This window comes from Rutilus rutilus (genome assembly GCF_951802725.1).
Source record: "Rutilus rutilus genome assembly, chromosome: 12".
NCBI lineage: Eukaryota > Metazoa > Chordata > Actinopteri > Cypriniformes > Leuciscidae > Rutilus > Rutilus rutilus.
The window spans coordinates 8,047,006-8,069,722 of NC_140217.1; the positions used below are offsets into that span (position 1 = coordinate 8,047,006).

Below are 22,717 nucleotides of genomic sequence, written 5' to 3' on the forward strand. Positions count from 1 at the left end.
TTTCTCAGTCATTGAATTTAAGTTATGCACTAGAATGCTTAATCATTTTAATGTTATCGTAATCTGCAAGTCATACTGTGGTAACACAATCATTAAGTATACAATCATTTGTTTTCGCAGATGTTAAATTCACCCATGTGCAAAATCTGAATCACAGGAAGGACTAAATTTCCTGGTTAGAGTCGACAGGGCTATTTAACTTCCAGAAACAACACAATTGTACCCACGTTCAAGCATACTTTTGATTTCTAAATAAACATTCTCATTCATAAGGGGGTGTGGTGATTGACAGTAGCCTAGTGCTGATGGCAAATTCTCACACACACACAGAATAATTTTGTTGCAATTATACTTATTATACCATACTGAGAATCTCTAACACAATACAGTAATGTGCTACTTTACTAATCATTGCTAGTCTTTTTATTTTTTTAACATAGGCAGACAGGTTAGTTCGGTCCTCTAATTTGATTGGCTGGCTGTCATTCTGTTTGCGAAGTGGGAATCACAACGCTTTTTTTTAGCGTTGTGATTTTGATAATTTTAAGCGGAGTTGTGCGGTTTTGCCTTTCTATGGTTTCTAAAAGTTATAGCACGAACTTCACGAAGGCTACACGCGTTTGGAGTAGGGTTTCTCTCATCAGCTAGCAGAGAGTGGGAAGTGGAAAACCTGGAGTGGAGTTCGAGCTGGAGAGTGATTTCAGAACGCGCTCGCTTTGATCTGAGAGGGGACATCTGTGGCTCCGCTCCACTCATATATTTATTCCATACCAGTTTTGGTTTCTTTTTTTGCAACCATTTTCGTTTGTTACCTAAAAGTACAAATAAACCGGCGTTTTTAAAAAAAATACAACATAATTTGATATTAATTATTATTAAATTAATATATCCATTATTATGCCAAATATTATATATAAAGCAAAGCATACTGTTGTACTGATACTAATAATATGGCCAATATTATTTTTTAAATAATATTAGTTGATATTCAGCGAAGAAATAAGGTCAGAACTGCAAATAAGTTTTAATATAAAGGAGGTTCCAATGATAAAAGCGCCCTAACAGACAGCGATTCATTGGTTCTAATAAGTAAGCGTCCCTTAAAAAGGACCGTATGGTGATGGTAGGGGTTCTCCGGCCTCTTGAAAAATACACACACCCCATTATTAGGAAGCGCTTGAGCGCATCAGGAGCATAGATTGGTCCAGTTCTCCAGACAGGCTGCACCACAATAAAGAACCTCCCTCGCGCGAACGATTGTATTGGCTATATAAATATCTAACGTTACAACAGTCGTTGCGTTAGCTGCATTGTTTCATCTGTAATAGTGGGAGGCAAATTGCGGTTCGTTCGGTCAGTGTAGGGGAGCGCTGCCATTATATCCACTGGGTTGTGCGAGAGATCGAACGAATGGAGGAATATACTACGGGTGGAGGAGGAACGAATGAATAAGGGATTTTAAAAGACCTGCATTAACATTGCACGCGCTTTTTTTACGACTCTATCTCTCTCTCTCTCTCTCTCTATCGGGGTTCCCCCAGCCAGCAGTTGTCTTGCAGAGGCGGGGAGGCTTTAAACAATAGCGCCCGGTGGAGCGCTGGATAAAGTATCGCTGAGCGCAGAACCTCCGGCATCATCATCATCATCATCATCGTTCACTACTACGAGCGTTCACCAATGGAGACGGCCACGCGCTCTAGTGTTCTTCACACATAGATTATAAAGATCCGTAGGTGTAAAATCTGACCATCATCATAATCATCATCCGTGGAAACATATTCTGCAATGATGAATTCTGCCGAGGCGGCTGAGGAAGGACCGAACGATGCAGATACGGAGCCTTTTTTCAAAACAGGTAGTTTTATTATATGCTTTTGTTACAATGGATGTCAATGAGTTTCTTTTATTTTACCCACCATCCGTGCATACACCTTGAGGTTGCATTACTGAGTTAAACAGGATAGAAGCTGTCTGAATGGCATCATTTAGAGGTTGGATATGCATCACACGCTTTACAGATATCACATTACATTGTAGAGCCTGCATTATATGTGTGATAAAACTGCCATATTCCTCAAAAGCCAGAGTGTGATGTTCATATAGCAGTGCCTTTTATTGGCACGTTCAACGCCCTTATATTGTGTGTCTGGGTTATTGTGCACAAGAGCAAGGAATCCCCCTGTAAATAGGATACTTCTTCACCTGTCACTTTTTCCTCACACCTTCAACACATTCTCTAATTACGTTACTATCACCTCCGGACGCGCCGGGGATCGCGCAGCGCGGCGCCGCGGCGGGCGCGGGAGTGGCTCAGCCTTTTGTCGGTCGTGACATTGATTCATGTTTCAGAGCCTGAAGCCTGTTGATTCACACAAACAGCATATAGTCTCAGTACTGTACTTCCTTTACACGAGAATCAGAAAGGCTCTTTAATGTGAGAATGGGAAGCGTTTTCTGGCTTGGAGAGAGTAAAGAAGGGCATCTACTCTTCTGCGTCCAGCCAACCCCTTGCTAATGTCAACCCTGACACCTCCACCAGTTGTGGTTCAGTGATTTTATTCACTTTTATTTACTAGACACTTACCAGAGCATGAACTGTAACCCTTAAAACTGACCCACTTCTGGTTTGCCTGACAACATACGCCAATAATGTATATTCTCTATATGCAAAGCTCTGTGTTGGAATGTGAACATGCATATGTATGTCATGCGTGCTTATGCCCTCATATATGATGTGCACATGCTGTTTTCTGAATACAAATGTTATGTGTTGTTCACATCTAACCTTATGTGTCACAGACAGTGTTTGTTTATGTGAACTCCATACACTGTATTACATCAGTGTCTGCACATCATGCCAATACTTTTGTCATTTTACAATTTAGATAATTATTATATTATATATATCAGAGCTGGCTGACCATGTGGATGAGTGTTTGTGTAGAATACAGGGGACTCTGGGGCTAGTTGTCACACTTTTCTCCCCTGTGAATATTTCTCAGAGTGGACTTATTATATTTATACATGCCTCAAAGTCTTGCTATTGATCATTTGTTGGACAGGTACAAATATACAGTTAATTTAACCCACTTTGACGTTTACATTTCATGTATAAATGGTGCTTTTCACCTGAAGCATGCTTTACAGAAAATGCATGTTTCAAATGCTACAATCAAGCCAAAATACATTTACTTGAGAAGCAAAATGACTTGAGATATTAAGCTTTTTTTTCTTTTTTTTTTGATAAACAAAGATAAATATAATCCTGAAAAATTTGTCAAAATTAATTGAGTTTATACTTAAAACAAGAAAAACATATCTGCCATTGATTAAGAAAATAAAAACTTCAAAAGACAGATATTTTTTCTTGGTTTAAGCATAAACTCACTTAATTTTGATATACTTTTCAGAAAAATACATTTTATCTTATGTCCTTTTGCTTATTAAGGAAATGTATCTCAATTTAAGAATGCTTACAGTAGATGTTTGTCCTGGAAAACAAGACAAAAATGCTGAGTAAGAAACTCATTTTAATTTAAGACAATTTCGCTTTCAAAGCAACATACAAAACCACTGCTAGAATCAGGCATTCGTGTAATTGGACTTTTGACTCAAAAGCTTAAAGTTGATCAGTATCCCTCAAGACTATACTGTCTCTCTGATATCTCTTTTAGCAAGAGGTGTGTGCACAGAGCAAATTCTGTGATTCCTCCTATGATGGAGATTCTCCGGCATGTGTGCTGTTATCCAACATAGTCTAATAGTGCCTGTATTTCTGGTCTCTTCATCGGATTAGCATGATCACACTGGGTGGGATAATCATGCACAGGATTGGTCGTCTGGGAATCAGGATGTCCCTTGTCCGCAAGGATGTCAGACACTGTGAGAGGGCAGCAGAGACAGACACAGCTGTGCCAATGTGGGAGATCACAATCACTGTGTGGGGACGAGCGTCTCGTTCATGCACAGCATCCCTGCAGATGCTCATCTTGTTTGAGGTGTAAGAGGGGGGCAGAATGAAACAGAGACTGTATGTTGGTTTATGAACATTAATAATCTCATTACCTCTTACATTAGTCGAATTGATTAGATAGATAGAGAGAGAGAGACAGATAAAGAGATAGATAGAGAGAGAGAGAGAGAGAGAGAGAGAGATAGAGAGATAGATAGATAGATCTCAACACAATTTTAACAATTTTATATTTTGGCAAACTGGCAAAAGAATTTATGAATCCGTATACGACCTCATTGTATGTTTTTTGTAGGGATCTGTTTACACCCCTGTGACAGGTATGTTTTGACGGAAAGGGTTAGTGGTCCTTCATGGTTAATTTTTTTTTTTAATTCGTTCATTTTTGTATTATTCACATTTTACGGTTTTATACGAAATCGCCACTTCGTTTTTCCGTGAGATTGGGTTGGAGATAGATAGATAGATAGATAGATAGATAGATAGATAGATAGATAGATAGATAGATAGATAGATAGATAGATAGATAGATAGATAGATAGATAGATAGATAGATAGATAGATAGATAGATAGATAGATCAACATAATGAAAAAAAAAAAGGTGCTATTTGGAATTATGTAAGTTGGCAAATAAGTTGATTTATTTCAAAGTAATTGAATATGGTCAATGCCCAGAGTAACTGGAGTTGACAGAGAGTTGGCCTAAAAACCAAGAAGGTCCCTTGTGTATTATAGCTGGAATCATTTTAAGCTGCTTAGCTTGTGGGTTTCTCTTGCTTAGGCTATGGCCAAAATGTTACGCTTGTCTGTAATGTGATAAAACCACAGTCTCCTTTCTGATAATATAGGCCAATGAAATCATAGTCAAAAATATATTTTTAGAAAGTATCATAGGACTCGTAAGCCTAGATGTATATGTGTGGTCATATGCGAGGACGATATTTATCTCTTAATGCAATAATTACGTAATGATTCCTAATCCTTTAAATGACTATTATGCTTCTGGTGGTTTATGCTTTGCATAACTTACTTTTTGCAGAAAGTAACTAACCCATAGAGTCTTTTGACATTTAAAGTTTGAGATTTGCCAGAGAACAAATGTTCACAGATCGTTGTGAAATAAATTCTTAGCTCCAACACCCCGATTTTAAAGGTCCCATATTGTACACCTCTCTGAAGTTTTATTTTAGGTTTTGGTGTCCTTAAGAATATATATTTGAGGTATAAGTACCAAAAACCATCTCAATATATTTTTACAGCTCCTTTCTCAGGAGCTATGCCAAGAACAGGTCAATTTTGGCCTGTCTACTTAATATTCATGAGCCTCTCTTCTGATTGGCCTGTTGTTTTCTGAGCGACCCATCATTGGTGGGGGTGGGACTGAAGGCGGTGACTGAGTAGTTCTGACATCACATTTATACGGAAGTCACAACGGCTCGTGAAAAGGCACAGCTACTTTATGCAGGCTGTGTGCATTTGTCTGTGGATTGACTGTTTGGAAACTTATATGGTAATTTCATAGCCCCTAAACATCTGTTATCATGAAAAAAGCCAGGAAATTTCAGTTTTGACAATATGGGACCTTTAAAGAAACATATTTTGGACTGTGAAGCAAACAGCTGTTGAATTTATGACTGCACTTATAATGTTCATACATTCAAAGTTCATAGATAAAGAGTATTTCCATTTCCTGTTGGGCACCATTCAGCGTAAAAACTGTGAAAATGTAATAGCTGCACTTGAATACGTTTTTGTAATTTTTTACAGGAAAAAAAAAACTGTAAAAATGATACAGGAAAAAACTGTTGATTGGTTGATTTGCAAGCTACCTGTAATGATGGAGAACTCATTAATAAAAACACATAGTCAGGAACCAGGAACAGAACAGAATAAATCTTCAGGAACAAAACTGAGTCGCACCAACATGCAGCAGGACGAGACCTGACAAAGAACACAGGAAACACAGGGGTTTAAATACACAAAGACTAACAACATAAGACACACCTGGGAACAATCAAGTCTAATGAATGGGGAACCAATCAACAAAAGGACTACAGAAAATGGCACAGAACAGGAAATTACATAAAAGTCCACACAAGACAGGGGACAGGCTGGGATCATGACACTACCTTACAGTAAAATGGTTTAACATTGCATTGCATGTCATTTTACTGTAAAATACTGTCAAATGCATGTAAGTAAAAGGACATTTCCAGAAGCCTGTGACACATCACATATAGGCTAATAATATTTTATATAAATGATTTTGCAATAATTAATAATATGAATAATTTGTCTCATTTTTGTTATCAGTAATGTTCATTAGAATGTTTTGTGCAATATTTTACGTTATTTAGTTAATGTTTATTGCGTTATTTTAGTGTTGTGTGTTACCCTGACGGTATTTGACCATGTGCGAGTATTGGCCATGTTTTGTAGACAGACCACTTACGCTGAACTCTGATTCATCGTGTGGCTTACTGTTGTACCAACTGTATTATCATGCTGGTGATCAGTACATTTTAAGGTAAAAAGGTAACAAGCAGATTTTGGTACTTCAAGTATATTGGTAAATTACATGACACGGTTATAAGTTAAATATTTATGCTATCCTGCAATATCTGAAACATTTTTCAGTTTTTTCCGTTGTCACGTTCTTGTAACCAAAGATAGCCTGTGATCATTTTCTGACAGTGTCAGAAATTTAGCATGATCATCTCACAGTGTGTTTGCTGCTGTGACCTTCATCTACTGACTAGCCAATAAAAAGGCAACATGAAATGGCTCTAAAACAAAACTACTTACCTCAAGCTCCATTTGTAAGATTGGCATGCCAAGTTGGCCTCTTTTCCCTTGCCATGACTGCATCCATATTCTCCTCTTTCGCTTCCTCTTCTTTTTTTTCAGCGCACATAAAAACCACAATTGCCAAAGTGCGATTTATCTTGGTCTATTTGTTTACCACTTGCGCATGCTAATGATATTGTATTCTTCTTTACCTAACTTGTGTCGGTTCAATAGGTGTCATCATCGTACAGTCTACTCTACATACAGTGGGTACGGAAAGTATTCAGACCCCCTTAAATTTTTCACTCTTTGTTATATTGCAGCCATTTGCTAAAATCATTTAAGTTCTTTTTTTTTCCTCATTATTGTACACACAGCACCCCATATTGACAGAAAAACACAGAATTGTTGACATTTTTGTACATTTATTAAAAAAGAAAAACTGAAATATCACATGGTCCTAAGTATTCAGACCCTTTGCTCAGTATTTAGTAGAAGCACCCTTTTGATCTAATACAGCCATGAGTCTTTTTGGGAAAGATGCAACAAGTTTTTCACACCTGGATTTGGGTATCCTCTGCCATTCCTCCTTGCAGATCCTCCCCAGTTCTGTCAGGTTGGATGGTAAACGTTGGTGGACAGCCATTTTCAGGTCTCTCCAGAGATGCTCAATTGGGTTTAAGTCAGGGCTCTGGCTGGGCCATTCAAGAACAGTCACGGAGTTGTTGTGAAGCCACTCCTTCGTTATTTTAGCTGTGTGCTTAGGGTCATTGTCTTGTTGGAAGGTGAACCTTCAGCCCAGTCTGAGGTCCAGAGCACTCTGGAGAAGGTTTTCGTCCAGGATATCCCTGTACTTGGCCGCATTCATCTTTCCCTCGATTGCAACCAGTCGTCCTGTCCCTGCAGCTGAAAAACACCCCCACAGCATGATGCTGCCACCACCATGCTTCACTGTTGAGACTGTATTGGACAGGTGATGAGCAGTGCCTGGTTTTCTCCACACATACCGCTTAGAATTAAGGCCAAAAAGTTCTATCTTGGTCTCATCAGACCAGAGAATCTTATTTATCACCATCTTGGAGTCCTTCAGGTGTGCTTTCATGTGTCGGGCCACTCTGCCATAAAGCCCCGACTGGTGGATGGCTGCAGTGATGGTTGACTTACTACAACTTTCTCCCATCTCCCGACTGCATCTCTGGAGCTCAGCCACAGTGATCTTTGGGTTCTTCTTTACCTCTCTCACCAAGGCTCTTCTCCCCCGATAGCTCAGTTTGGCCGGACGGCCAGCTCTAGGAAGGGTTCTGGTCGTCCCAAACGTCTTCCATTTAAGGATTATGGAGGCCACTGTGCTCTTAGAAACCTTAAGTGCAGCATATTTTTTTTTGTAACCTTGGCCAGATCTGTGCCTTGCCACAATTCTGTCTCTGAGCTCTTCAGGCAGTTCCTTTGACCTCATGATTCTCATTTGCTCTGACATGCACTGTGAGCTGTAAGGTCTTATATAGACAGGTGTGTGGCTTTCCTACTCAAGTCCAATCAGTATAATCAAACACAGCTGGACTCAAATGAAGGTGTAGAACCATCTCAAGGATGATCAGAAGAAATGGACAGCACCTGAGTTAAATATATGAGTGTCACAGCAAAGGGTCTGAATACTTAGGACCATGTGATATTTCAGTTTTTCTTTTTTAATAAATGTGCAAAAATGTCAACAATTCTGTGTTTTTCTGTCAATATGGGGTGCTGTGTGTAAAATAATGAGAAAAAAAAAGACCTTAAATGATTTTAGCAAATGGCTGCAATATAACAAAGAGTGAAAAATTTAAGGGGGTCTGAATACTTTCCGTACCCACTGTACATGTTGTACCCAAGTTTATTTGATCCATGTTGTACAGTGTGATTTGTAATGATCTTACAAGATTGCAGAAATCTCACAGTCTTTAGCATGCATTAGGGAGTTTATGGTCGTGGCTAGGGTGTTTCAAGGTGGTTGCTTACTGGACTGAGTCAGAAAGAGCCCACATCCTATTCTCTATATAATATTTGGGTTTCTGGATATTGCTCAATTGAAGTCCATGGGATTTTTTCATCTGCTAAGTGAAAATTTTGTCTGTTTACATAGAAATGTCCACTAATCACACCATGTCTAATCTTGTTGACTAAGTGACCTCAGTAAATCAGTAATTGTAAAAGTTTTCTTTTATTTTGGAATGAAATCCAGGATGTTTTGCTTGTGAATGTGTTCTGTAGAGACACATTGTTGAGGTTGTGGCCAGTCAACCAGAAAAAAAACCTGGGAACTTGAACTTGGAAACTTGTCATGCAGCTTCCTCTGGATGTGTCATCACACACTGAACTAGAAAGCGTGTCTCCTCTTCCAAGAGTGCAATAGTACACAAGTATGAAAATTAGTGGAGATAAGATGTCGTCTTCCGGGAAATCTGTTGGAACTTGATAATGACATGACCTTGGGGTCATATAACAATGTTGGACATTGAACATTGAACATAATTCATTAAAAAGAAATTGAACTACGGGAAAATTAACAGCACGGTAAATAATTACTGGAGTTACTGGAGTTATAAGATAAAAGGAAAGAAATTAGCTGCTTACTGAACATATTTCACTGAGCACTGATTTTAAAAAGTGCAACTAGATCAAAACCACAACCTATCTTGTGTTATTATGATTTAGCTTACTGTAATCCCTTAACATATGGATTTTACAAGATGCAAGAGTTGCTTTCAACACCCGTTCCACTCAGAAGATGACTGTGCTTAAAATTTGGTCTTCAGGGAGGCAAACTTACCGCCACACACTTCATCCTCAGCAGGCCATTCTCCTGAATGAGGGCCAGAGAGGTTGCTGTAGCAACTGTTGCCAAGATTCCTGCTCAGGACTGGAGTTCTCTGAGCAGAATAGGTACATTCAGTGATTATGTTGGCCAGGACACAATGAAATCAATTTCAGAAGTATTTTTGGATTATATCCATCAGGGCAAAACTCAGTGGCACTTTTTTTATTAAAATACTTTTACTTCCTGTCATTTGTCATCACTGCACCAATTGAAACGTTTTCTGTAGAAAATCTTGATGGGAGTCTCAATCTTGAAGTCCCATCAAGATTTTCTACAGAAAACGTCTCAATTGGTGCAGTGATGAGAAAATGACAGGAAGTGAAAGTATTCTAATAAAAAGAATAAAAGTGCCACTGAGTTTGCCCTGATGGATATAATCCAAAAATACTTCTGGTGACTTGGTTTGAATAAAGATTTAAAGTCGCATTGAAACAGATGTTTCTCTCCTATTGTATATAAAAGGGAAATGACTTCTGGAACAAGAAAAAATGTAGGGTGGGACTTGTTTTTGTCCATGGGGAATTGATTAGATGGTTGTGGTTTGCTATTGGTCAATCTCATGTAAGTGACAGGTTGTCATGCCTTCGTGCCAGTAAGTGCATCATCAGAGAAGAGATGTCGCTGCAAGAAAGTTATTTGGATTTAAGAAAACCATAAGTCATAACCATAAGTTTTGGTTATGAACTTTCAATGGAGGAACAGAAACCTCCCAGGTTTCATTAAAATATCTTAATTTGTGTTTTAAAGATTAAACAAAATCTTTTGGGTTTGGAACGATATGAGGGCTAGTAAATTATGACAAAATTTTCATTTTTGGGTAAACTATCCCTTAATCTAAACATACTAAACATAAAAATATGATAGAATTGGTTGATTGTTGATAATGTAAGGTAGATTCTATTCCACATGCCGTTAACCTAAAAACTGTTTGTGAAAATGGAAAATTATGAAATGGAACATGAATGTACATTGGACTAAAAAAAGCCAAACCCATGGGACTTCATTTCAGAGGCCCACCACATACCATTGTTGTATATCTATGTAATATTTCAAAGCCATCTGCCATTAAAAGATATTATCAGACGCTAGCAGACTGTCTGATCACATTACACATTTCTGCTTTGAATCACAGGCTTTAGCGAGAGTGTGATTTACACAAGTGTTTTAGAGATTATTTTTAGATATTTGTTGGAATGTGATTCATCTTAAAATATTAAGGCTGTTCATCTCTTCTGCTCACCAAGATTTTTCTCTTTTTTTTTGTAGTTGATTTTCATTTATTTGATATTTGAGATGTTACAAGTAATAGTTTTTTTAGTCTTGTAGTCCATTTGTGGTGGTATTTCTAAGCACAAAGCAACTCTTCTGAAAATAGCCCCCTTGCCTCATTCAAACCTACATTCCCCTGAATAGCCGGGCACCTATAAAATTGGGTTATATGAGATCACGGGCCAGTGTTATTGGACTGGGACCAGTTTCTGATCTCACAGCTTAGACTTACACAATAGTTCATACTAACACCAAACCTCAGCCAGAGCCAGCCATTGTTTCGGACTTCCCAGGACTGTAAGGGCCATAAACGTAGCTTTACTGGCCTTGTCACTGTTCTTGGAGTCCTTGGCAGGATTCGATCCTGTGGGGCCGTTTGGCAACTTTTTAGCAGGATTGGTTTCATTTAGTAATTGCAAAGAGCTGGCTATTTCCTGGTTCTTCTATGAGCGTTGTGTAACTGTTTATGTGGATACACCCTGATCCTGTAACATGGGAAATTCACAAGCTTCATATCGCAACCCTCTCGTCAGGTTGTATGGGTGACGTTTCCTGCTCTGTGTTTTAATCGTGATTCTTTTGTTGAAGTAAGATGCACACAGAGTTAGTCTGCATCACATTCATGCTTAAACCTATACAATATGTACCCCAGTGTATTCACTCATAAAACATGCAGGAAACAATGCATGCATGGCATCCTTATGAAATATGGATATAGGACTTTGTATGCAGTGGATAATTTAATGTCCTTTCATCTGACGTCTTAGATGTTACAAAGCTGTCAGTATCCACAAAGCTTGCAACGGTCTCTGGTAGTGCTGGCTAAAACAGCAATCCAGCATTTTCTATTTTATGAACACTAGTCTGTTTTTTGTTTTGTGCAAAATAAAGAAACCGTCTCAAACGCTGTAGGAATACATCATGGATGTGTTAAGGTGCTTCAGAGTTTAATTTTGAAACAACATGGTCGATCAAGTTTAATAATTAGCTGCATCCCAATTTGCATAGTTATATTATGCATGACAAGTACTTTGCTGATGATGGAAAAGTACTGCTGAGTATGTATGACAGACATGCGTGCCATAAAATTGCATCTTGTTTCTATGGACTATCTAGCTATCTATCTTAGCATGTAGCTAAATTCATTATTGCATAACTTTTAGATTCATGCAATCTGTAACTGGTTTCTGCAATTGAAACGGTTGAAAGAGAACGCAATGAATTGCAACGCATTCTGAAAAACTGAATAATACATGTGAAAAAATATACTGAAAAGTATTAATTACTGAATAGTTCAGTGGTAATAAAAGTGTGTAAAAAAAAAATGATGCTCTAACATTTTAGCTTAGCAATATGCTAATGTCAAACTCCATTGAAATCAATTGTGAGCAGAGTCTACTTTGCTTTTTTTGTGTACCTATGCAGAGCATTACAAATCAGTCACATCTCAGCTTGGATGCTGCTTTAGAAACAGTTTCACAGTAGGCAGTGAGGCAGCTCAGTAGGTTTTGGAACAGAGCCTCTTTTGTTGTGCAAGATGTTGTGGGCAATGCTAGGCCAAAAAACATTCACGTACTGTATGCACACTTTAAAATCCAAAAATATTATATAATCTGATTCTGGACACATTTGATGTTAATGTATGACATTAACTAAATTTGAGACATCATTTAATAGTCTGACATGCTATTAAGGATATGTAGGCCTATACAGTAGTATTTGAATCGAGTCAAGATGCAGCGTTGCATTTGTTTTTTTAATTAAACAATTAGCCTAGCAAGGTTAGCAAGGTATTACTCATATGGTGCTGCAAATAAATACTGCAATTTTTTTTTTGTCAAGTCCTTTTCAAACACATCTTTGCAGATGCAAACACATCTTTCCTAAATAGATAACAACCAATATTTTTTTTCACAAAAAAATAGAGATTTAAAAATACAGTTATTTTGTATTAGAAAAAACTTTTATTTATTTTGTTGTACTTTGGTTTGATGAAGTGTATTTAACTTGGATTGTTAATTCTGACATTCTGTGTCAGTTTCATGTATTAGTTCACCCATTTTCTCACTTTCATGTTTTTCCAAACCAGGGGTGCGTTTCCCATACAACTATATAGCTCGCTGCTTAACTACCATAGTACGATGCATTGTTGGAGAAATCAACTAGCTAGTCACGACTGTTTCCCGAAACCGTATGTCGCAAAGTATCGTTCAACCACGTTGGTTTATGACGTCTCGCACGTGGTAGACTAATAACTTATTTTAATTAATCTGTTTGAGATCGAATTAACGCTAGATTTTGTCATATAAGTTACAGACATGGCATCTGAAGACCATTTCTAATTTTTCTCAGTTATTTTGCTTTATTACCAGACTCAATATTTGGCTCGTTCTTACATAGTAGAGCACGTTCGCACATGCGCAGTCTTCAAAAACGGTGTTTTAAATCTCTTGACAAACTAAAAGACGTAAATTACATTTGTATGTATTCTAAATAAATAACACGGGTTGTACTGAATGTCAGCTTGCTTATTTTGCTAAAGATAAGGATTTATTCAGTCTACATCTCATGTAAACTAGAAACTATGCTTCTAACCACAGCTCGAGAGCTGTCGTTCCAACCACACAAGTTTGCGATGCTGTTTGCGAACGTTCGTTGGAACGATGGTTTCGGGAAACACCAAACCGTTGAACTATGCTGATAACGACGGAACTTGCGACCATAGTTGGCTAACGATGCTTTCGGGAAACGCACCCCTGTATGGCTTTCTTTTTTTCTGTGGGACACAAATGTCCTGATCTGTGAACTGATCAACAAACTCAATGGCTTTAGAAGACTTGGAATATAGTTGCATGGACCACTTTTTTGCAATACTTTGTTTGTGTTTTACTTTTTGGATATTTTTGTGATCAAAGGCATTATTATTTTTCCACACATTATCTTTTGGGAGCTTGTTAGCCTTTGTCCTCATTAACTTTCATTGTATTGGCCAAAACATTAATAAAAAATGTTTGAGTTCCATAAAAGGAATTCTTTATTTTTTAATTTCTTTGTTCTTTAGTTTTGCAGGTTGCAATAAATTAACCAAAACTGACAGTAAAGACATAGTGTTACAAAATATTTATGTTTCATTTACTTAAGGAACAATATTAAGCAGCACAACTGTTTTCAAAATTGATGATAATAATAGGAAATGTTTATTGAGTATCAAATCATCATATTAAAATGAAGGATCATGTGGCACTGAAGACTGGAGTAATGATGCTGAAAAATCAGCTTTCCATAACCAGTGTTGTGGGTAACGCAACATGAGTTATGTAATCAGATTACTTTTTCAAGTAACATGTAAAGTAACACATTACTTTTAAATTTACAACAAAATATCTGAGTTACTTTTTCAAATTACTAACACAAGCTACTTTGCTTCCCCATAGACTGAGAGAAATCGTGAGTAAGAGCAGAGGCGTTGTGTGCGCTTTGTGAGCATGATAATTGTAGTTCTAGACTAAATGTGAGCAGGCATTTTCTCATCTCACTTGCACAAAAACAGATTCAGTATTCCTCAAAATGAATAAAACCAGTGAAATGCAAACTCAGAATATTACACAAACCTGCAGTAATTAAACATGTTGAATTAGACAAATATACTTTATGTAATTAATCTCACTGTCTCAATGTCTTTGCTCCTGACCTTTGATGATCCAATTAAACCACATAAGCAAAAATGACTTTAGATACACATTGCAGTTTCAGTTTTTTTGTTTTATTCCTGAAGTAAAAACTTTCTTCTACTGTGTCATTTCACTTTTGGTGTGAAAGGGCCTTTACATTTGGCAAAAACATATATTTTTTTAATTGGTTATAAAAAAACAAAAAACAAGCAAGCCCAGCCCAGGTGAGAAAGAGTAACGCAAAAGTAACATAACTAATCACTTTCCATAAAAAAGTAACTAACACAATTAGTTACTTTTATAGGGAGTAACTCAATATTTAATGCATTACTTAAAAGTAACTTCCCCCAACACTGGCCATTACAGAAATAAACTACATTTTAAATTATATCAAAATAGTAAGCAGCTATTTTAATTTGTGATAATATTACTGTTTTTATTGTATTTTTGATCAAATAAATGCAGCCTTGGTGAGCATAAGAGACTTCTTTAAAAAACATGAATTAATGTTACCATCCCCAATCTTTTGAACTGTAGTGTAAATCATATTTTGTTGTGAGCTGTTGGAGGACGTTTAGCTTTAGATGTTGTCAGCGCACAATAGCCTAGATCAAGTTGTAAATGGGAATTGACTGTGTTTAAGAGTGTTTAAGGAGCCTTGTCCTCATATATGTGTGTGTGTGTGTGTGTGTGTGTGTGAGTGAGTGTGAAATGGTGTCTCCACTCTAGCAGGGGCTGCGGAAAGTCAGTTCTCACAGTAAATTTAACATGCCATGTTCAGCATCATACTCATCCACTCAGGTTTAATAGTTTATGTAGCCTGCAGATGAGAGCGAGCAAGAGAGATGAAATGCAGACATAAGCAGTGCAAAGACCTTTTTAGGCAGACTCATACAGACTCAACAGATGTACCTTAGTATCGGGGTGTGTGTGCATTTGTTTGTGTGATCAGGTGCATGTGCCACATCTGTGAGCATGCAGCTTGTGTTTATACTGTATATGTTTCTGCTGTCTATATGTGTTTAAGTGTGATTGAACTTTTCTCCACCGGCTGCCCCGGTGCCCAGCTGTCTGCTATGGGATTACAGAGCAGGCAGATTACACCACTAATGAATCTAAACAGAAGGAGACGTGCCAACAGCTGGGTATCCCTGCCCCCTGCTCGATGACCTACTATATTTTCCATGCAGTCAGTATTATGCTTAATACTGTTGTCTGTCATTCAGTGTTTACAGAATGCATGTGTCCCTTGTGATCCTTACACAAAATGTACAGAGCAGCAATGGTAGTAGCACGCCCACACACCATCCTGTTTATTCATATATTGACCAAGAAAAACAATGTTGTTGTAATGTTTTTATGTTTTATTTGCACACATTTGAATTCGAAGGTGCTGTAGTGAATACAATGATTAATTCCGCCAGCCAATGTCTGGTTGAGCCACACATAATATACAACAGTCAAGTAAATACTCCATAGGAAAATAATTTTTTAACGATGACTTTTAAAGACAACCTTACTGTAAGCTACAAGGTTGTTAATCGATGGAGCTGAAGATGTAAGCCTGAATTATTTCAACTTAGTTTTAAAGGAGAATTTGGTAACTTTTTTAACTTAATAAAACTGTCTAGAAATCATTTGGATGGTTAAACAACCTGTTCTGGTGATATTGGTGACTTTCCCCGCTCCCCTCAGCGTTCCCAGGCGGAAAACCAACCTTGCAACTTGGGGACTACCGTCCCGGCAAGATAGAAATTGGAAGTCTCGTGAGAAGCGAGAACGAGAACAAGAACGAGAACGAGCGCGAAACACGAATTGCTTTACGGCAATTCGACATAAACACACACGCATGTATGATGTATTACCAGATTACCCACCACGGTAGACATAGCTCCACATGATACAGTTGGCTTGCTCCGATCAAAACAAACGCACATGAGCAGCGGTAGAGAGGGGGAGGAGGCCGCCGCAAGTGAGTTTTTTACGACCGTGTTGTGAAATATACGCCCCCCCACAGCTGTAGGGGGAGCTCGTGGGGAAAACATGCGACAACAAAAGGGAAAATCAGCGAAGAAGTGACTAGAGTTCGCTAGAGTTGCCGAGTTCTGCTTTAAATTCCCCCGTAGTCAATCATTTTATCCCTTAAAACTCATCTTTGATCTCCAAAATGACATATTAAAATCGACATGCCTTAAAATAGCTTGAATGTAACACCCTTGCCTCATTTAGTATACACAGTTCTATGAATATGCAAATTACCCCGCCTCCACTCACTCACACCAGCTCAGAGATTCACTCGTTGACGATCACACGTTGACCAGGGCCCAGTTTCCCAAAGCGTTCTTATCTCTAAGTAGTTCTTAACCTATTCCTTAACCTCTCTCTTAACCTTATGGGACGGTTCCCGAAACGTTCGTACGCTAAGTATATCTTTTGTAAGTCACACTTTCGTAAGGTTGGTCTGGACCACTCTTAGTTTTACCTTATCACTGTTGCAGGTCTATATGAATATAATTCTGAAGTTTTAATACACCCAGACAGTATTAAATTAGGCTAATTCAAGTGTTTTCATGCAAAGAATAAAATTGTCATTACACTGATTGTTGTTAGATTTTTAATTATATTATTATACAATATTATTAATTTAATTAAAACGCTCTTTTAAAGGCCAGTGAAAGCATAGGCTACTGTCAGTTAAGTCCTATTCGGACGCTAATATTGTTTCTCATGGGCTCGTCCGGTATTTTAAACATTTACAGGGGTAAGTCGGTGATTTTAGCGTAAAAATCCCTGGCCAAATTAGTACCTTCTGTTTTTTGACAAACAGGTCATGTGGTAATTTAATTGCCGTCTGAATCCACATCTCTGAGTTTACAAGAGATTCAAAATTCACGGTTTAAATCCTTTTTGATCACTGCTGAGCACCGTACGCAAGATGTAAACTTTTATTACTGAAATGCTGGAAAGTATTTACAAGAACAATATTTCATCGCAGCTCCACCTCAGCAAACAAAAATGGCAAAGAGAAGAAAGCACGTCAATTTTTGAAAAGGTTATTGTGGCAGCAATATATGTTACAATTTTAAAATATGTAGGCTAGGCTATTATAGGCTATTATAGTTTGGATTCTTTTTTATAATATCCAATAATCATAATAAATTGCAATTTCAACTATTTCTGAAGTGCTTCATTTATAAAGAACACCGCTTTCTCACATAAACAGCCCCTGCACGAGAGAATAATTGATTCTCGAGCCATCGATATCAAACAATTCAGCACCATCGCCACGGACAGCACCGGGTAACGTCGCACGTAAGAAGGTATATCTTAAGCAGCTTCCTATGGTTCGGGGAACACGCTTAGGAACATAAACACCTTTGGTAAGATATATCTTTCGAGCTCTCTTAGCGCGCTAAGAGTGAGCATTATCGGGAAACCGGGCCCTGATTGCACTGAAAAAAATGATTCATTGACTAGTTGAATTTACTAAAAGAAATTATGTTAATTGGATCCACATAATTGATTTTAGCTACATTTAAACAAATGCATTACGCTGAACTAAGTTCAACTTGATGCATTTGTTTAAATGTAGCTAAAATCAATTGCGTGGAACCACTTACGATAATTTTTTTTAGTAAATTCAATGATTTCAGTAAATTCATTGAATTTTCTAAATGTTTTTATCGTAAGTGGTTCCACGCAATTGATTTTAGCTACATTTAAACAAATGCATCAAGTTGAACTTAGTTCAGCGTAATGCATTTGTTTAAATGTAGCTAAAATGAATTATGTGGAACCACTTAACATAATTTTTTTTAGTAAATTCAACTAAGTCAATAAATAATTTTTTTCAGTGTGGTTACAAGGTAGTTTGTTACGTCAGAAACACCAGCGATTTCAAATCGTGTTTTTGAGACTGTCTTTGGTTCACTGCAGTTTTAAGGAGAAAATACTCCGCATTTGTACATAGTTTGTCTTAAAGCATATTAAAAGCACCACATAGACATATAAACAACATTAAAGGAACACGCTGACTTTTTGGGACTTTAGCTTATTCACCGTATCCCCCAGAGTTAGATAAATCCATACATACCCTTCTCATCTCCGTGCGTGCCGTAGGCGAAGCACTGCTACTTGGGTGGAGTGATTTGCTCGCAGCACCTGAGAAGCCCCGTGGTGAGGAGCAGAGAGTTCGCTCAGAGTTTGAGTAAATCACTCCGCCCAAGTAGCAGTGCTTCGCCTTCTGAGAATATAGTTCCCAGTATGTATGCGGTTAGAAGATGGCTGTGTCTCATGTGACCTTGTTATTTGTACACGCTGTGACTATACAAATCACAACATGTAAATAGTAAAATGTTGGCGTTATTTTGTCACTTATTGGGAGCAGTAGGCTAGATGGAGCCTTTTATCTCCAGTCTTTGTGCTAAGCTAGGCTAGCGGTGGGTGCGTCAGACAGGGTTACAGCACGCACAGAGATGAAAAGGGTACGTATGGACTTATCTTACTCTGGGGGATACAGTGAATAAGCTAAAGTCCCAAAAAGTAGCTGTGTTCCTTTAAAAGCTTGATTTTCACCTCAGGGGGACTTTGGGCCAAATTTGTGGTGATGCTGTACAAAACCCATGATGCCAGTACAGAAAATTCCACCAATTAGAGAGCAAATGCATCAAAAGATCTCGTTAACTCCGCCCACTCTCATGAAGCACCCCAAATGACATAATCAAGTCTGTCTCCCTACTGTTTCAAAATACTTATATATTTGAATATATAGGCATATTTTGCAATAAACTTAGAATATATATATATATATATATATATATATATAATCAACATTTTTTAATGAGTGGTTTTATATTTCTCCATAGTTTATAATTATGCTGTTCGTTATGCTTCATAGAATTGTAGTTCTTTCTATCACTTCAATTCACGCCAACTCATGCAGAGAAAAATCGCGAAGCAAAGAGGACACTGACACCGACAGACAAGAAAGAGCAGGTTACTTTTGATATGAAACAAATTCTCCGCTTTCAGATTCTGTCCATTTTATTTCGAAATTCAAACAATTGGCGCATGTAAATGTGACGTGACAGATCGCAGCGGCACGTGAATCCTTCTTGCTCTTGTCTTCACTACTAGTTAATAGTAAATAAACACAAATGAACAATAGGTATGTTGAACGATGCAGTATAACTTATCGAAATGTATATGCCTCGTCATACATAATATCGACCATTCAGTGTTTTTCATCCGCGGAAGAGTCAACAAAACAGCTGAAGAACAATATGTCACATAACGTCACATTTACCTCAGGAAAGCCATTTAATGAGCATAGACAGCACGTTAGTGTCTAGAAAAATTTGCTATAGAGAGGAGTATTTTGCTAAATATATGCACTATATTACGCATTTATTATATTTTTACTTATATCATTAAAAAAATTATAACGTTATAATAAAAAAATGCATTAGGCCTAAAGGCCTCTCTGTATGTTTACAGCATTAGGTGAGATATTTTTTTTCTTGAGAAAAATTAACATGTAATATTTATCAAAATTAATCACTACTGAATCAAGATTGGAATCAAATCACAAGAATTAAACTGAATTGAAATCGTGAAATTTGTGTCAAGCAATAATAAAAACAGTAGCCTACCAGTTATTGTACCATGTGTAAACATTGTTGTCACCAAACTTAATAAAATTCTGTTTAGTTACCAAGTGTTTTGACAATTACAATAGTTTTTTTTTTTACATTCCCCCTTCCATTATTCTCACTCCAAGCTAAACTCAAAAGTTGGCAGCCCACTGTACATAGTCTTGTACCTTTATACTTTTGTCTTATTTTCAAAAAATGTTTTGTTTCACTTCAAAGTTTGTAATGTTATGATTCACCTCATAGCAGGTTGGCTTTGTTCATGGCTTAAAATGCTTTAACAAAGACTTTTTTGATGGGAGAAATTAATGATTTCCGGAACCAAGTGCGGTGGACACTGTTGCACTCGACCGACTGTTGTTGACACGACTGACCCAAGTTCAAATTCGCCATTTCTTTTTCTTTTGAATGAAAATGAAGAAAATATTAGAAAAGTGGGAAATAAAGTGTTTAACAGGCATTTAATAGGCCTATAATTGATATTGGATGTGGTGTCCTTGCATTGATCGGATGAGTGCATGCAGCTCATATCGTTCCTGTATCTTTCAGGACATCTTGATTGATCAGCAGGCTTATATGGTTAGGGGTGTAGGGGTGTAGGGGTGGGTTTTAGGCACTGGGACAAGTAAATATACACTGAATATTTTGGTGTTGTTTTATATTCTTTTATAATGTATTTTGCTTTTTACACTATCATCTTTTACAGTATTTGCACATGCCGTAAAATAACACGTTTTCAGTATTTGTAGGGACTGATCATAATCAATTAAAGGGATAGTTCACCTAAAACTGAAAGTTCTGACATGGTTGCTCACCCTCATGTCGTTCCAAAGCTGAATGGTTTGTTTTCTTTTTGTGGAGCACAAATAGAGAAGTTTAGCTGAATATTCATTCTGCTCTTTTCCATACAATGAAAGTGATTGGTGACCAGGGGCTGTCAGTCTCAAAAACAATTAAAAGAACCATAAAAATGCAATAGTTGTAGTGGTAGCATTCATACGATATAAAGACTAGCCTACAAAGTTATATGATAGCTTTGAGTGAGAAAAAGTCTGTATTAAGTCAGTATTCACAAGTGCTCACATTTGTGTAATATCAAGTATGACACATCAAGATATCTCATGCCGTGTTTAACATCAAGAATGATGTTAAACTTAAATAGTTATTGTCTCATATGTATTGTGAATGCCAAGTTTGAAAATGTGCATATTGAAATTGAGGAAATAGAATATGAGAACTGAAATGGAGGGGAATATTTTCAATGAATGGTCCTCACACAAATCTAATATTCAAATGTTTTGGTTACACTTAATTTCGATAGTTTTCTTTGGGGGAGTATCAAAATAAAGTGTTTATAGCCGATCTTAAGCAGATAGTCTACTAATACTCTAATGACTGGTATGTAGTTGCAAAGTTACTTATATAGCTGTTAGAATGTCGAAAGTGGACTATCGAAATAAAGTGTTACCAATGTTTTTAATACTTTATGATATGGAAGCTTGTTTCCACTACTGAATAAAAAATAAAAAAGATAATTACGACTTTTTATCTCATAGTTCTGACTTTTTTCAGCGCAATTACGAGTATATATCTCACAATGCAGACTTTTTTCTCAGAATTGCAAGAAAAAAAACTCGCAATTGCAAGAAAATGTCAGAAATGTGAGCTGGCTTTTTTTCAGAATTGGACTTTATAACACGCAATTGCAAGTTTATATCTCACAATTCTGAGTAAAATGTCTGAATTGCGGGATATGAACTCGCAATTGCGAGAAAAGGTCAGAATTGTGCAATACATTTTTTTTTTATTCTGTGGCCTTTTTTAAATTATTTTATTCTAAAGACTATTTTTGTTGGACTTTCCTCGTATGCTTCATTACAGCCATCGTGACATCCATATTATGAGACTACTTTTACGATGCATTAATGTATCATTTATTTTCTTATTTTTGGAGTTTTGACAGGACCCTGGTCGCCATTCATTTTCGTTGTATGGAAAAGAGCAGCATGAACATGATGTCTAATATCTCTGTAAACAGAAGAAATGAAATCTTATGGGTTTAGATGGAAGGACATATGGTTGAGTAAATAATGAGAATCATTTGAAAAACACTCCTCAGTCAATTACTCTTCTTTAAATTGGAACAGGTGTGTTTCCTTCTTTGTCTAGGTTACAGTCCTGAGTCTATACATAACTTTTATATCCCTTTCTTTCTCTCTTCTTCTTTTTTCTTTCTCTCAGTCCCGTCTTTCTCATCAGGATCTCTTAGGAATGATGGAATAAAGGCGGCTGATGTTCTAACAGTTTTAAGAGAGAAGGTTGCCTTTGTCTCAGGTGGGAAATGTATAATTGCATTGTAAACACACACACACTCACACATTAATTCACCGTGGAACAGCTTTGTCTCACCACCCTCTTAAGCATGCACACAGACTCATGGGTATTACCATAATTAGGGCCATTAAAGTGCTTTGAGTAGTAAAATTAGTAATAAAATGATCCTCTTCTTTT

At 37.2% G+C, this 22,717-nt stretch overlaps 1 protein-coding gene across 1 annotated transcript in view; it reads left to right on the forward strand.

Annotated features, from left to right (window-relative positions):
* Window positions 1-1,190: 1,190 nt before the first annotated feature.
* The window catches only part of kalrnb (kalirin RhoGEF kinase b), an 83,487-nt gene continuing 61,960 nt past the window's right edge, over window positions 1,191-22,717 (forward strand). Inside the window, exons 1-2 of the mRNA XM_084425910.1 lie at window positions 1,191-1,855; window positions 22,448-22,540. Of these exons, the coding sequence (XP_084282036.1) occupies window positions 1,786-1,855; window positions 22,448-22,540 (163 nt within the window). The 5' untranslated portion in view covers window positions 1,191-1,785. The remainder of the gene's footprint in view (window positions 1,856-22,447; window positions 22,541-22,717) is intronic.